The sequence below is a fragment of the Dama dama genome, chromosome 20, assembly GCF_033118175.1.
Source record: "Dama dama isolate Ldn47 chromosome 20, ASM3311817v1, whole genome shotgun sequence".
Classification (NCBI taxonomy): domain Eukaryota; kingdom Metazoa; phylum Chordata; class Mammalia; order Artiodactyla; family Cervidae; genus Dama; species Dama dama.
In genome coordinates this window covers 50,429,403-50,447,100 of record NC_083700.1, presented here as the reverse complement: position 1 = coordinate 50,447,100, position 17,698 = coordinate 50,429,403, and the positions used below count along the sequence as shown (strand labels likewise).

At 37.0% G+C, this 17,698-nt stretch overlaps 1 protein-coding gene across 7 annotated transcripts in view; it reads right to left on the bottom strand.

Moving 5' to 3' along the window:
• Positions 1–17,698, bottom strand: part of EVI5 (ecotropic viral integration site 5) — a 228,958-nt gene that overhangs the window by 154,894 nt on the left and 56,366 nt on the right. For all 7 annotated transcript variants that reach the window (XM_061121370.1, XM_061121369.1, XM_061121371.1 and 4 more), the window contains exon 2: positions 16,613–16,842. In XM_061121370.1, the coding sequence (XP_060977353.1) occupies positions 16,613–16,761 (149 nt within the window). In that variant the 5' untranslated portion in view covers positions 16,762–16,842. The remainder of the gene's footprint in view (positions 1–16,612; positions 16,843–17,698) is intronic.

Genomic DNA, 17,698 nt, shown 5'->3' with positions numbered 1-17,698 from the left:
CATATCAATGTATGGCAAAAACCACTACAATACTGTAAAGTAATTAGCCTCCAACTAATATAAATAAATGAAAAAAAAAAAAAAAAGAAAGTGGATTAGTTGTTGCTGAGGACTGGAGTGGGAGTAAGGGGAACAAGGAGGGATGGACAGTTGCTGCTAATGGATATAGTTTCTTTGGGGGGTGATGAAAATGTTCTAAAAATGATTGTGGTGATGACTGCAAAACTCTGTAAATACATAAAAAACCACTGAGTTACACACTTCATACGGGTGAACTGCATAGTATATGAATTATAGCCTCACCAAAAAGAATAAGCAAAATATATCCACGGCAATAAAAATCAGAAGAAAAGTTTCTGGTGGTAGAGTTGGTAAAAAGGGCACAAATGAATTTTCTAGGATGAAAAGAACTGTCTACATCTTAATGGGTGTGTAGGTTATACACAGGTGTATATATCTGTTAGGTGTTTATATCTGTTAAAGCTCAAACTGTACACTTAAGAACTGTGCATTTCTCTCTTGCAAATTATACATCAACCAACCTAGAGCCAGACATTCTGGAATGCGAGGTCAAGTGGGTCTTAGGAAGCGTCACTACGAGCAAAGCTAGTGGAGGTGATGGAATTCCAGTTGACCTATTTCAAATTCTAAAAGATAAAGCTGTCAAAGTGCTGCACTTTGGAAATTTGGAAAATTAAGCAATGGCCACAGGTCTGGAAAAGGTCAGTTTTCATTTCAATCCCAAAGAAAGGCAATGCCAAAGAATGCTCAAATTACCACACAATTGCACTCATCTCACAAGCTAGCAAAGTAAAGCTGAAAATTCTCCAAGGCAGGTTTCAATAGTACGTGAACCATGAACTTCCAGATGTTCAAGCTGGATTTAGAAAAGGCAGAGGAACCAGAGATCAAATTGCCAACACTTGGTGGATCATCAAAAAAGGAAGGGAGTTCCAGAAAAATATCTTCTTCTGCTTTATTGACTACGCCAAAGCTTTTGACTGTGTGACCACAACAAACTGTGGAAAATTCTTCAAGAGATGGGAATACCAGACCACCTGACCTGCCTCTTGAGAAATCTTTATGCAGTTCAGGAAGCAACTGTTAGAACTGGACATGGAACAACAGACTGGTTCCAAATCGGGAAAGGAGTATGTCAAGGCTGTATGTTGTCACCCTGCTTATTTAACTTATATGCAGAGTACATCATGAGAAATGCTGGGCTGGAGGAAGCACAAGCTGGAATCAAGATTGGCGGGAGAAATATCAATAACCTCAGATATGCAAATGACACCACCCTTATGACAGAAAGTGAAGAACTAAAGAGCCTCTTGATGAAAGTGAAAGAGGAGAGTGAACAAGTTGGCTTAAAGCTCAACATTAAGAAAACTAAGATCATGGCATCTGGTCCCATCACTTCATGGCAAATAGATGGGAAAACAGTGGACACAGTGCAGACTTTATCTTCTTGGGCTCCAAAATCGCTGCAGATGGTTTACTGCAGCCATGAAATTAAAATGCTTGCTCCTTGGAAGAAAAGTATGACCAACCTAGACAGCATATTAAAAAGCAGAGACATTACTTTGCCAACAAAGGTCCATCTAGTTGAAGCTATGGTTTTTCCAGTAGTCACGTATGGATGTGAGAGTTGGACTATAAATAAAGCTGAGCATCAAAGAATTGATGCTTTGGAACTGTGGTGTTGGAGAAGACTCTTGAGAGTCCCTTGGACTCCAAGGAGATCCAACCAGTCTATCCTAAAGGAAAGCAGTCCTGAATATTCATTGGAAGGACTGATGCTGAAGCTGAAACTCCAATACTCTGGCCACCTGATGTGAAGAACTGACTCATTAGAAAAGACCCTGATGCTGGGAAAGATTGAAGGTGGGAGGAGTAGGGGATGACAGAGGTTGAGATGGTTGGATGGCATCACTGATTCGATGGACATGAGTTTGAGTAAACTCTGGGAGTTGGTGATGGACAGGGATGCCTGTCATGCTGCAGTCCATGGGGTCCCAAAGAGTCAGACATGACTGAGTGAGTGAACTGAACTGCATGGTGGCTCAAAAGGTAAAGAACCCACCTGCAGTGCAGGAGACCTGGGTTAGATCCCTGAGTTGGGAAGATCCCTTGGAGAAGGGAATGGCTACTCACTCCAGTATTCCTGTCCGGAAAATTCCATGGACAGAGGAGACTGGCAGGCTACAGTTCTTAGGGATGCAAAGCATCAGACAGTACTGAGAGACTAACACTTTCACAAAAATTTATTAAAAATACTATCTCTGGTTAATGACATTAGGGATAGTAAGAATTAGGTGAGAAACTACTGCTTTATATTACTGAAAGCCCTTCAGAACTTTTTTAAAACCATGATTACAATACGATCACAAAAACAGGGACTATTTTTGATATATTAAGTGTATCTATTTTGTAAACAAAGGAAGGTATAAACACTACTTTCTTTTTTCAAATTTGTTGGTCATTCTATCAAAATTTAGAATTTTCCAAGTAATAACTTTACAATTTTTTTTTCTATGCTATGGATATAATGAAGTCCTTCTGTCTGAGAGAATGGGAACATTTTCCAGAAGTAATACTTGAGCTGATACTATCAAGTCTCTCTCCACTAGCTACTTAATCATGGTATGTAGGAAAAGAATTTACATACTCATTAAAATACATATATGTAGACTTTATAGAATGTGTAGTTAGAATCATAATTTCTATTTATTTTTGCTAAAAGCAGTGATTCCTCTTTTTTTTTTTTAAGCACCTCAGGAAGATTCCTAGACAGGTTGCAACCTAGTTTCAATTAAAATACTCTCGACATAGTAGTAAAGGCACACTGCCTGAAAATGTGAGCAGTTTTCAAAGACCATGTAGCCTGGCCCCTGAGAGACTGGTAATACAGCATTACTCATAGGTCTCCGGGCTAGTGAGAAGTCTATTCAAAAGTTACTCATTTACCTTCCTTTTCCCAGAGCACATGGGTTCACTGCCTTGCAAGGATTTACTGCAAAAAAAAAAAAAAAAAGCTACCATCCCATCCCATCATAATTTTCTTATAACTAAAACAAGAAGAAATCCATTGAATTAAAGGAAAAGTATACTGGCCTGGTAGGAACACTGTATGTGATAATCAAAGGCATTCTCCATAGGTAGATGTGGCCAGCTGCTATACAATTAAGAGACCTAAATTTATTCATCCTCCTAGAATGCTGCAAGACTAAGGCATCAGAGCTTGGATTTCTACTGACTGGGGAATAAATATATAATCCACAGTCTTCCACCTAAACAACTTCAACTTTCTGTACCTCCAGCTCTAAGGGTAGCATTCAAAGTAGCTACAGTTCCACATTATCTGAGTTGGGGCTGCTAAAGCCCATTGTCAGTTGGACTTCCAATAGTATGAAGGATGGAAAATGTCTAAGATTCCTTGACTGCAGAAGCTTAGGATACTTGGCAGAGAGAAAGCATATCCAATTCCAGTTCTCTAAAGTGAGAACAAGGGTATATGCCAACAAAGAGAGTAACTGGGTCTTTAGGTCTTACTTTAGAGATTATCTTCACCATATTCTTGCTACTGAGAACTGAACCTTCATCCCAACAAGGGGCCACCTATCTGAGGAAAATGGTACATTGTGCACTTCATGACAGGCATATGAGAAAAAAAAAGTAACTTATGTACAATGCATATATTTGATAAACATGAAAGAGAAAATAATTCTCTACAATACTACAAAAAATACAAAGGAAGAGGGAAAAAAAGGGTTTTCTTTTGGGTTTTTGGAGTTTGAAGTACTTGGGAGACTTACCCATGTAGATAAATACTACAGCAGTTGAAAAGTCTACAAATGGAAATTTGGCAATTATTTGACAAACTTTTTTAATATCCTGTTGTACTCAGTATAATGCTTTCCCATGGATACTAGAAATAAGAGAGCAGGATACAAAAATAACAGGTCAACATGCCATCTGGGAATGTGTAAACTGTTAAGATAAATTATAAAGAGCTAAGGAAGGAGCTAAGAAAGCTAAGGAAAAATACTGCTATATGAGAAAAACACTTGAAAAGCTAAATACACTGGCACTTCATTGCAGAGGGAGCAACTTTTCAAACATAGGGTTCAAATACTCTTGCAACCTTACACCAAACAAACAGGATACGAAAGTACAGGGAGAAATGCAGCAAACTGCTGTCTGAAACCAGGCTGCTGCAAACCAATAGTAACAGAACACACACCTGACTCACAGAGGAGTCACTCCCATTCCCATGTACATCATCAAACATACACATGTCTCAGAACAACAGAAGCAAGAGGGGACAATTAAGGAAAAAGACAAGGAATTAGTACAGGAAGCAACAACTCAGAGACAACTCAGAAGGGAGGAGCCTAAATGACAAGAATCTCTCCAGTTCTGAAAGCACAGGGGGTTTTTCTTTGGCTTTTGTTTCTTTAAGATAAGGTCTCAAAAAAAAAAAAAAAAAAAAAAAAGATAAGGTCTCAGAGAAGGTAAATGCATGAGTCTTGCAGGCCATTCTCAAATATTCTGATCAGAAACTGACAGTTTCGTGACTGATTTATACAGATATTAAAGACTGAGGCTAAGTTGAAACAGAAAGAGTAATACAATAAATTCTTTTAATTAATCCCATCATCAAATTCCTCAGGAAACCAGACAACTGATTAAAAATTTAAAACAATTCTCCTGTGAAAAGAAAAAGAATAAGAGGTTCAAGTGAAGATCTAAAGAACTCTATGATTAAAAATACATGTTTTTAACACGAAGACTTGAAAATACTTGTTTTGTTCAGAAGCTTTTTACCACTTCCTTAAATGTGCATGGCTGTGTTTATAGAGAGTACCCTTAGGAAACTGAGGTAATGCTGTGGTGATAAAATTATAAATGTAACAGTTATTAGATCACCGAGATCAGCACTGTCCAATAGAAATATAATGCCAGCCCCTTATATAAGTTTAAATGTTCTAATAGCCAAGTTTAAAGTAGAAAACAATAGTTGCAATTTAATTCTAATAATTTACTTTATCAAATACAGTCAAAACATTACATATTTTTACTACACAATCAAGTATTTTTTAATTGATGATCTCTCTTTTTTTTTTTTTCAAATCAGCTCTTCAAAATCTGGAGTATGTTTTACTTTTACAGCTCATCACAATTTAGACCAGTCACATTTCAGGTGCTCAACTGTCACATACAGCTAATGGCTTCCATATTTGACAGTGCAGACTTAGATGTTACATAAAATATATTTACTTTAATTTAGAAGAACCCTTTCCATTTTCTTGTCCTCATATTTCACCCCCCAAATCTGCTAAAAAGTAAAATCTGATTCTAAGTAACAGGATGTAAAAGGAAACAAACATGGTTGCAATGCCAAAGTTTTAACCACACAAATAAGGCCCGTTCAAAATTTAAATTAGCATTATTCCCCTCCTTCATTAAAAGGCACTGCTATTACACTTGAACCTTACCTCCTTGAATTCATCTCTGCCAAAAAGTCTTTGTAATTTTAAAATGAAAAACACATTTAACATAGAAAAAAAATAGCTATCCCATTTCAACCTCAAGGCTATCAATAATTAACTTTCATCAAACAGATCTTTGATATTGTATTGAACCATTTCTTCACATCTTACTGGGATTGCCACATGCACTGATTTTAAAAAGTGATTACTGCAGTAAAACCATGGGAGGGAAAAATAGCTTCTTTATAGGGCTTGATATTTTTATGTTTCTTCAATTTTAACTTTCTAAAATACTCTTTTTTATACTTCCTAAATCAAAAGTAGTTAAACAACCTAAGACATGTGGGGAAGAGAAGAAAAAGTCCTAAATAAAAGCATCTTCCCTGTTACAAGTACTAGCTGCATCTCCTAATTTTTACTTTAAATACATAATTTACATATCTACATTACAAACCACAGAAGTGGTCATAGAGAATTTAAGCTATTATTCTTGCAGTTTTTCCTTAGACTTAATACATTGGTGGGAAGAAGAGCAGGAGAGAGGAAGGAGAGCTAGATTTTAATGTTTGTCATTTTATTTTTTATTAAAGCCAGACAGATGTGTTTTTCCACCAGGACTGTTTTCCTAAGGCAAAACAAACAATAGAGTGCTGCATTCACCCAGTCTCTACACATAAATCCTTCTCGTGGATTCAGAGTTTACCAAATTTTTTTTTAAGAGATTCAAAACATGAACTCAAAAAAGTAAAAGATTTGAGTAATTCTACACAAGAACAAATGGTGAAAATTTTGTGCTCCTTTTATTTCTTCAAAGTCTTATTTGTCAAAAATCTCTTTTCTAGACATCTTTAAACAACTTGTTGACACATATGCCAAGTGCATCTAAAACTCTGGAATAAACTGTGAATTACTTGGGGAACAGTTCATCTATACACACACATCACTTGCAATAATTTTTAAAAATTTTTTTATTTATAACTGTGTTAGGTCTTCGTTGCTGCACCTGGGCTTTCTCTGGTTGCTGGGAGTGAGTGTTGCTCTCTAGTTGCAGTGCATGGGTTTCTCACTGTAATGGATTTAACTTATATGCAGAGTACACCATGAGAAATGCTGGACTGGATGAAGCACAAGCTGGAATCAAGACTGCCGGGAGAAATATCAATAACCTCAGATATGCAGATGACATCACCCTTATGGCAGAAAGTGAAGAAGAACTAAAGAGCCTCTTGATGAAAGTGCAAGAGGAGAGTGAAAAAGTTGGCTTAAAATTCAACATTCAGAAAACTAAGATCATGGCATCTGGTCCCATCACATCACGGCAAATAGATGGGGAAACAATGGAAACAGTGACAGACTTTATTTTGGGGGGGCTCCAAAATCACTGCAGATGGTGACTGCAGTCATGAAATTAAAAGATGCTTGCTCCTTGGAAGAAAATCTATGACCAACCTAGACAACAAATCTATGACCAACCTAGACCAACGTATTAAAAAGCAAAGGCATTACTTTGTTGACAAAGGTCCGTCTAGTCAAAGGTATGGTTTTTCCAGTAGTCATGTAGGGATGTGAGAGTTGGACTATAAAGAAAGCTGAGCACCAAAGAATTGATGTTTTTGAACTGTGGTGTTGGAAAAGACTCTTGAGAGTCCTTTGGACTGCAAGAAGATCCAACCAGTCCATCCTAAAGGAAATCAGTCCTGAATATTCATTGGAAGGACTGATGCTGAAGCTGAAACTTCAATACTTTGGCCACCTGATGCGAAGAACTGATTCACTGGAACAGACCCTGATGCTGGGAAAGACTGAAGGCAGGAGGAGAAGGGTACAACAGAGGATGAGATGGTTGGATGGCATCACCGTCTCGATGGACATGAGTTTGAGTAAACTCCGAGAGTTGGTGATGGACAGGGAGGCTTGGCATGCTGCAGTCCATGGGGTCACAGAGTCGAACATGACTGAGCAACTGAACTGAACTGAACTGTTGAAGAGCACAGGCTCTAGAGTGCTCAGGCTTCAGTAGTTGTGGCACATGGGCTTAGTTGCTCCATGTGGAATCTGCCAGACCAGGGATCAACAATTTTTAATATAGTATTTTCTATACTGGTGGTGGTGGTGGTGCAGTCGCTCAGCTGTGTCTGACTCTTGCAACCCTGTGGACTGTATGTAGCCTGCCATGCTCCTCTGTCCACAGGATTATCCAAGCAAGAATACTGGAGTGGTCTGCCATTTTCTCCAGGGGATCTTCCCAACCCAAGATCAAATCCACATCTGGAGCACTGCAGAAGAATCCTTTACCGCTGAGCCACCAGAAAATCCCTGCTCATTTATGACCCTCTTTCAAATTCATCTTATCCAAGAAACTCTGCCAAACCACATATTAAAACTCTCTCTTCCTGAAATCTCAACCAAAAGACTTTGCTCTAAATCTTTCAAATATAATAAGCAAAGGGGCACAAAGTTAAAATCAACACACACATAAAACCGACATAAAGTTATCATCATGTGGCACACCAAGCTTTCCATCTTACCCATCAAATGCTGACAGCCAAAGAAATCCCCTTTAAAAGCACTTTCTAGGAAATGATCATCAGAAGAGGGCAATTTCTATTGCCAGGTTTGTATGAGCTAACATTAGGTCTTCTTCTTGTGGTTCACATGGACCAGGTTCAAAATCTCTAGCTCATAAATTCTCTTTCCAGGAAATTGCTCTCATGCCTCTATTTTCTATCTCCATACCAACAGAAAGAGACCAAACCTAAGGACAAGTCATTTTAAAACAAAAATATCAATAACTATCTCAGCAATAAAATAATTTTAAAGCTGAGCAGAGTTAATATCCACAATACATTTACATACAGTATTAACTTCTAAATCTAACTATCAAATAATATGTCTATTTTTCTAATCTTATTCAAGCTTCTTCTTCCAGCCAAAGGAAAATATAAAACTCTCTTAAAGAAAAAAAGTTACTTCATTATGGCCATGATAGAATAACAGATAAGAGATTTACTCCCTCCCTACTTATATGCAGAGGACATCATGAGAAACGCTGGGCTGGAAGAAGCACAAGCTGGAATTAAGATTGCCAGGAGAAATATCAATAACCTCAGATATGCAGATGACACCACCCTTATGGCAGAAAGTGAAGAACTAAAGAGCCTCTTGATGAAAGTGAAAGAGGAGAGTGAAAAAGTTGGCTTAAAGCTCAACATTCAGAAAACTAAGATCATGGCATCTGGTCCCATCACCTCATGGGAAATAGATGGGGAGACAGTGGAAACAGTGTCAGACTTTATTTTTTTGGGCTCCAAAATCACTGCAGATGGTGACTGCAGCCATGAAATTAAAAGACGCTTACTCCTTGGAAGGAAAGTTATGACCAACCTAGATAGCATATTAAAAAGCAAAGACTTTTAAACTTTTAAACTGTGCTGTTGGAGAAGACTCTTGAGAGTCCCTTGGACTGCAAGGAGATCCAACCAGTCATCCTGAAGGAGATAAGTCCTGGGTGTTCACTGGAAGGACTGATGCTGAAGTTGAAACTCCAATACTTTGGCCACCTCATGCAAAGAGCTGACTCACTTGAAAAGACCCTGATGCTGGGAGGGATTGGGGGCAGAAGGAGAAGGGGATGACAGAGGATGAGATGGCTGGATGGCATCACTGACTCAATGGGCATGAGTTTGAGTAAACTCCAGGAGTTGGAGATGGACAGGGAGGCCTGGCGTGCTGCGATTCATGGGGTCGCAAAGAGTCGGACATGACTGAGTGACTGAACTGAAGAAACAACCAAAAAATACTGGACAAGATACATCAACTATATGAGAGCAATGTTTCTTTTTTTAAAAGACTCTGGACAACAGGCAACAATGAACAGCTATTACTGAAAGGCAGGAGTTAAGTGAGGTAAGTCCTATGATTGCCATCTTACCTGTCTTGAGAGAGTTTCCAGATCCTGGCTTGGGCAGGGGAAATCAACAGAACCTAGTGAACTTTCTCAACTGAATGGATAGAGCTGAGGGCATGAGGAGACCAAGGTAGCGAGAGTCCAAGGAACAGAATACCAGAAAGTTAAGTAAAACAAGATCTTCAGAGATTGACAGAGGGTACCCATTAAGTATTCAGCTGTGTACTGTATGTAAGTAAAGTACCCAAGGCTAGCGATAAAAGCCACCATTTACACAGGGCCAAGAACAGTAACTGTCCCCATGGGTTAGACTGAAGAATCTGTTTCAAGACATACTGTATAGAGTATACAAAAAGGTCATGCTTCGGGAGGAGGGAATAATAGCCCTAGGCTAGTACTGCTGCATGTTCATGCGTGCTCAGTCACTCAGTTGTGTCCAATTCTTTGCAACTCTATGGGCCGTAGCTCACCAGGCTCTTCTGTCCAAGGGACTTCTCAGGCAAGAATATTGGAGTGTGGGTTGTTATTTCTTTCTCCAGTGGATCTTCCCAACCCAGGGATCGAACCAGCATCTCCTTCAATGGCAGGTGAATTCTCTTACCACTGAACCACCTAGCAAGTCACTCAAGAGCAAATTCTTTCCAAGTAACTTAACTACATTCTTGGGCAAAGCTCAAAAATCTTAATAGGAAAACAGCCAAACCAAACAAGGTAAAATCCACAATGTGAGACATCCAAATATTATCAGGCACACAAAGAAGCAGAAAAATGTAACTGACGAGAAGAAAAAACAATTAATCAAAAGCAAACTGAGGATGAGATGGTTGGATAGCATCACCGACTCAATGGACATGAATTTGGGTAGACTCCGGGAGTTGGTGATGGACAGGGAGTCCTGGCATGCTGCAGTCCATGGGGTCGCAAAGAGTCGGACACGACTGAGTGACTAAACTGAACTGAACTGAAAATGATATTGATAGAAATGTTAGAACTACCAGATAAGGCCATTAAAAGGTATTAAGTCTGTAATTCTTTATGTTCAAAACTTAAGTAGAGACATACAAACACCACTCACACTGGATAGGATGAATGGCAAATCAGACACGGTAGATCACAATATATAGAACCTGAATACAAAGCAATAAAAATTTTCCAAAAAATGAACACAATATTAATGAGCTATGGAACAACTTCAAGTGGCCCAATATCTGTGTAATTAGTCACTGAGGAGGAGGAAAGAAAAGAACAAAAAAAATTTGAAGAAATGATGGAAAAGTTTTCAAATTTGAGGAAAATTGTAAGTCTACAAGAATTTCAATAAAACTCACAAGTAAGAAATAGGAAGAAAACTACAATTAGGCACTTTAGAATCAAACTACTTAAAACCAGGAATAAAGAAAAAATCTTAAAAGGAGACAGAAAGGAAAAAAGACACATTATACATACAGAAACAAAGATAAGGATTGCATCCTATTTCCTGATGTAAACAATGCAAAAGTGAAGTCAATGACACATTATTACAAAAATAATAAAAAACCCTGTCAACATAGAGTCTTTTACTCAGAGAAAATATTTTTAAAAATCAAAGGCAAAATGAAGACTCAGACATATAGGAGCAGCCCATACTACATGAAACATTCAAGGAAGTCCTCCATGCAGAAGGAAAATTCTATCAGTTCGAAATCTGGAGCTAAAATGAAAGAACCAAAAAACACCAGAAATGGAAGCTATATAGGCAAACATAAATTTATATAGAAAAATATAAATTTTTTCCTTATTTCCTTATTTTTTCCTTATCAATCTCATTTAAAAGGTAAGTGACTGTTGAAGCAAAAATAACAGTGTAGCATGGGGTTTAAAACATACACAAAAGTGGCTTTCCCTGGTGGTCCAGTGGTTAAGAATCGGCCCTGCGACAGAGGGGACACCAGTTCAAATCCTGGTCTAGGGAGACACCACATGCTTCAGGGCAACTAAGCCTGTGCCTCACAACCACTGAGCCCACACTCTATGGCCTGCACACTCCAATCATTAAACACGCATGACCTAGAGCATGTGCACCAAAACAAGAGTGAGTGAGTGTGAGTGAGAGCTGCTCAGTCATGTCCAACTCTTTGCAACCACATGGACTATATATAGCCTGCCAGGCTCCTCTGTCCATGGAATTCTCCAGGCAAAAATACTGGAGTGGGTTATCATTTCCTTCACCAAAACAAGAGAAACCACTGCAATGAGAAGCCCACGAACTACAAGAGAGTACCCTCCACTTGCCACAACTAGAGAAAGCTTGCATGCAACAATGAAGACCCAGCACAGTCAAAAATTTAAAAAGAAATAATTTTTAACGAAAAAATACAAAAGCAAAATGCATGACAAAACTAGCACAAGGGACCAGAGAAGAGAAACGGAAATGTACTATTCTCAGTTTTTTGGTTTTTTTTTTTTTTTTCCAGTTTTTATACTACATGTGAAGTGGTATGAGATCTCTTGAAGGTATAGTATGTAAGTTAGTTAAGGATATACACTATGAATCCTAAAGCAACCAGCAAAATAACAGTTATAAATAATAAATTAACAAAAGATAAAACACAATCATAAACAATATTTCATTCAGTCAAAAGGCAGAAATACTAAGATAAAGAACAGTAAAAATAAGATGACAAACATAAACATAACCATATCAATAATTACATTAAATGTAAATGATCTATTTTACTCAAAATCTGGAAAACACTGTGTTCAGTAAAAGAAGCTAGTCACAAAAGACTACCAATGAAATGGCCAGAATAAGCAAATCCATGGAGACAGTAGATTAGTGGTTACCAGGAAGGAGGGTGAAAAGGGGAGACTAATGGATACAAGGTTTCTTTTGGGAATCATAAAAACATTCTGAAATTGGATAATGGTAATGTTTACACAACTCTGTGAGTATACTAAAAACTACTAAATTGTACATTTTAAAAGGGTGGATTTTTATGCTAAGTGAATAATTAAAAGCACAAGAGCAATACAATAAAAATATTGGCAAAGGGTTCTGATACAATAAGCATAAACTTTCTTAGACCCAGCCCTGCAAGAAGATTCTAATCTCAATTTCACTCCATAAGAAGTGAGTATATGATTTTCTTTGGCCAATAAAATGTAAGTTGAAGTTATGTATATAACTCCCTAGTAGATGTTTTAAGACATATTTCCTCTATATCCATTTCCCATTTGGCATGAGTCTGGTTTGTCCTGCAGAGAGGCTGGTCACTGGTCCAGAAATTAAGAAGTGTGCAATAAAAATGTACTCAGCCTAAAGTCTGAGATGAACATAAATGTAAGCAAGAAATAAAATTATGTCACAGTAAAAGTGATCTAACTACCATAATTAAAAGGTAAAGACTGTCAGACTATTTTAAAAAGCAAGAGCCACTATATATTGTCTAACTGCCAAACTGTAAAGATAAAAACAGAATAAAAGTAAAAAACAGAAAAGTATATAAACTTCTAACACTATTCAAAAGTTACAATGACTATATGAGATAAAGTAGATTTCTAAAGCAAACAAAGTTATTACTAGGAATAATGAAGGCATTTTGACAACAGGATGGACCAATTCTAAATGTTTATATATACAATATAACTTCATATTATATGAAACAAAGACTGATAAAATTTAAAGAGAAATAAATCACGATTATAGTTCGAGGTTTCAATACCCTTCTCTCAATATCTGATACAACAAGTAAACAGAAAACCAGAAAAGATACAGTAGACTTGAACAACACCATCAATCAATTTGAACCAATTAACATTTATAGAATATGCTACCAAATAACAGCTGAATATACAGTCTTTCCAAGTGCACATAAAACATGTATAAAAACAGACTATACTCAGAACTATAAAACTTAAAGGGATCCTGCAAAAGCAGAGCTTCAGGAGAAACGCATAGCATTAAACACTTAAATGAGAAAAGAGGAAAGATCACAAAAATATTACAAGGACATAAGACATTACAAACAAAACCCAAAGACATTAGATAACAACTACAGACTGAGCTTCCTCCTGAACACAGATGCAAAAATTTCAAAAAAAATTTTAGCTCATCAAATCCAACAATATCCTACAATGACAATGGATAATGACTAAGTGGGGTTTAACTTTAAAAAAAAAAGTAATCTGTCAAATTAAAAGAAGGAAACAATTGATCATTTCGATAGATTCAGGGAAACTATCTGACATAATGCAACATCTATTTCTTATAAACTCTTAACAAATGAGAAACAGGAACTTCTTCAATCTGATAAAAAGTCATCTATAATTTACAATTATATAAAAGTATTATAAAAGTCATCTACAATTTACGCATTCTTAATGCTTCCCCCTTCAGTTCAGTTCACTTCAGTCACTCAGTCATGTCCGATTCTCTGCAACCCCATGGACTGCAGCGCGCCAGGCTTTCCTGTCCATCACCAACTCCTGGAGCTTGCTCAAGTTCATGTCCATCGAGTCGGTGATGCCATCCAAATATCTCATCCTCTGTCATCCCCTTCTCCTCCTGCCCTCAGTCTTGCTCAGCATCAGGGTCTTTTCAAATGAGTCAGTTCTTTGCATCAGGTGGCCAAAGTATTGAAGCTTCAGCTTCAGCATCAGCCCTTTCAATGAATATTCAAGACTGATTTCCTTTAGGATAGGCAGGTTGGATCTCCTTGCTGTCCAATGGACTCTCAAGAGTCTTCTAACATCACAGTTCAAAAGCATCAATTCTTTGGCGCTCAGCTTTCTTTATAGTCCAACTCTCACATCCATACATGACTAATGGAAAAACCATACCTTTGACTAGACGGATCTTTGTCAGCAAAGTAATGTCTCTGCTTTTTAATATGCTGTCTAGGTTGGTCATAGCTTTTCTGCCAAGGAGCAAGCGTCTTTTAATTTTTAATTAAAATAATTTTAATTTTAAACTTTCCCGTTAATGACAAGGCTATCTGTTCGTTATATATATTCAAATGTGTACTGGAAGTACTAGCCAGTTACAATAAGGCAAGAAAAAGCTATAAAGGGCATCCATATTGTAAAGATGCAAACGTGCTTTTATTCATGGACCACATGCTCATCTATATAGAAAATCTAATGGAATCTAAAAAAAAACAAAAAAAAATCTACCAGAACAAGTGAATTTACCAAGGCAACAGAATACATGAATGATAAAAGAAAAATGACTGTATTTCTACATGCTGACAATGAACAATCAGAAATTAAATTTACAAAGACAATACCATGCACAAGTAATAAGTAAAAGAAAAATATAATGTGTTCATGGGTGGAAGCCACCATTGGTAGGAATTCAACACTATTCTAATCAAAATCTCAGCAAGGGTTTTTGTACAAATTACTTGACATAAAATTCACAAAGGCATGATAAGGAGCAAAAACAGTCAAAGAACAAAGACAGTTAACACTATCTGATTTCAAGACTTCTTATAAAGCTATAATATTCAGTAGTGTCATACTAGCATTAAAGTAGAAAAATTAATTAATGGAACAGAAAAAGAGCCATGAAACATACATACACAGACAACTGATTTTTGACAGAAGTGCAAAAGTAATTAAGAGGAAAAAGGACAGTCTTTTCAACAAATACAAAAACATTTGAAAAGCATATCTATGGAAAAAGGACTTGTACCCAAACTATGTAAAAAACTCTTAAAACACAGTAAGAAAGCAAACAATCTAATTTTTTTAATGGGCAAAATCTGGAACAGACATTTAATCAAAGACAAGTTATCAATGGCAAATTAGCACATAAAAAATGTGCTCAACACCAACAGGGAAATGCAATTAAAACCACAAGATACAAACATCCATAAGAACAGCTAAAATTAAAAAGACTGACTATACCAAATGTTGGTAAGGCTGCAGAAGAGCAGCAATGTTCATACACTGATGATGAGAATGTGAAAAACTATAGGTCCTTTGGAAAACAGTTTGACAATTAAATATACTTCTGCCATATAAACCAGCCATTCCATTCCTAGGTATTTACCCAGGAGAAATGAAAGCATAAACTGATACAAAGGCTTGTACACAAAAGTTTATAGCATTTCACAACAGGTGAGTAGGTAAGCTGTGATATATCCATACAATGGAATGCTGCTGCTGCTGCTGCTAAGGCGCTTCAATTGTGTCTGACTCTGTGCGACCCCACAGACGGCAGCCCACCAGGCTCCTCCGTCCCTGAGATTCACCAGGCAAGAACACTGGAGTGGGTTGCCATTTCCTTCTCCAATGCATGAAAGTGAAAAGTGAGAGTGAAGTTGCTCAGTTGTGTCCGACTCTTAGCGACCCCATGGACCGCAACCTACCAGGCTCCTCTGTCCATGGGATTTTCCAGGCAAGAGTAGTGGAGTGGAATACTACTAAGCAATAAAAAGAAATGAACTATTCATATGTATTACAACACACATGAATCTCAAAACAATTCATTTTGATAATAATGAAATAACCCATTAAAAAAGAGTATATACTGTATGATTCAATTTCTATAAAACTATAGAAAATGCAAACCAATCTACAATGACCAAAAGCAGAGCAGTGGCTATCTGGAGATACAAAGGCAGATAACAGATATGTTCATTTTCCTGATTTTGGTGATAATTTCACAGGTATATACTTATGTCTAAACTTATCAAATTGTATACCTTAAGTATGTGTACTTTATTATGTCAATTACATATCATAAGAGTTGTTAGAAATTATCTCTGCAATTATCCTTATTTTGACTGAACAAAAAAGGATTCTCTTTCAGTAACTCTTTTTGTAGCTGATGCCCTAAAGAACCATTCAGGAAGAATTTAGACAATTTGCTACATTAAATAAACAAGTCTATAGCTATCCAAGTCTGAAAAAAATTTTAGTCCAATTTTAGTTTTAAGACCAACTCCTCCAAAAAAAATTCTTGAAAATTTCTATTAACTCTGATTTTAAAAAAACTAAACTTTTTTTGGCCCCTCGACATGGCTTGCAGGAGTTCAGTTTCCTGATCAGGGAATGAACCAAGGCCATGGCAGTAAAACCCCAGAATCCTAACCCTATGCTATCAGGGAACTCCCCTACACATTCTTAATACAGAAAAATATTTAAAATTTTGATTATGGCATGCATACATATATGAATGGTCAACTGCGTACGACAATTAAAGAAAGACAACCCAAGCAACCTGACTTACCTATTTTGTTCCTCCAGTTTAGCCAGGAGTTCTAAGTCGTCTGGACTCAACTGTGATGGTGAAGATGGTGAAAGGGCTGGTGTTGACAGTGTGGTAGACGAGGATGTAGTGTGTAAGGAAGCAGATGGACTTGCCACCTGACTGGCCATCTGGCTGACTGTATGGGACACTGTGTTCTTCACCCATGAGAGAGTAGAACTCAACTTTTCTGCAACCTTGTCTGTCGCCACCTAAGTATAAAAATAAAAGTTACATATATTTCAGTTTTACTTTATGCATTACCAAGAATTTTATAATCCTCATTAGTTTTATTTGAAAACCAGCAATCAGAATATTTTCTTTGAGTTAATAAAGGTAACACCTGCTTTAGCAACGACTGTTCTAACATACAGCTTTTGGAAACTCCATATTTCAGTTCTGTAGCATGCACAAATTAAAACAGTGATTTCCAAACTACAGGCTGAAATCCATCAGGAAGTGATAAAATAAATTTCATAGGTAACACCAGCATTTTTTAAAAATGAAAGGGAGCAAAAAGTGTCAGTGTAAAGATACATTGTTACAAAATTTCTGCCTCAGTTACATAGATGTATTAAAACTACATACTTCATGTATGTATATGTGGATAGGTTGAGTTGGAATATGAAATACATTCTTCATTTGGGTTGTAGTCAAAAACAGTTGAAAGCCAAGGAACCAAAACATGTCCATTAGGTGATCAGGATAGGGAAATCCTATAGCATGACCAACAATTCAACAAAAACTAGGCTTAGCATAAATAAGATTAAATGAGATTCATAATAAACCTTCAAACAACTATGAGTGTTTTCGTAGAAGAGGATTTAGTTCTAGAAGAACAAAATTATGACAAATGTTTTGAGTTAATAGAGTAAGAGAATTTCAGGGTACAATTTTCAAACAGAACTAGTCAGAAATAGAATAGGATGCTTAGGAAAAGTAGACATTCTCTGCCAAGGGCTACAACTAAGAATCAATTATAAGAGTCAAAAGTCAACAGTTGACTGAAGATGAATTTCTGCTTTAGGTGGGCAACCAGGACCAGAAAATCCTTTCAAATCCTAAATC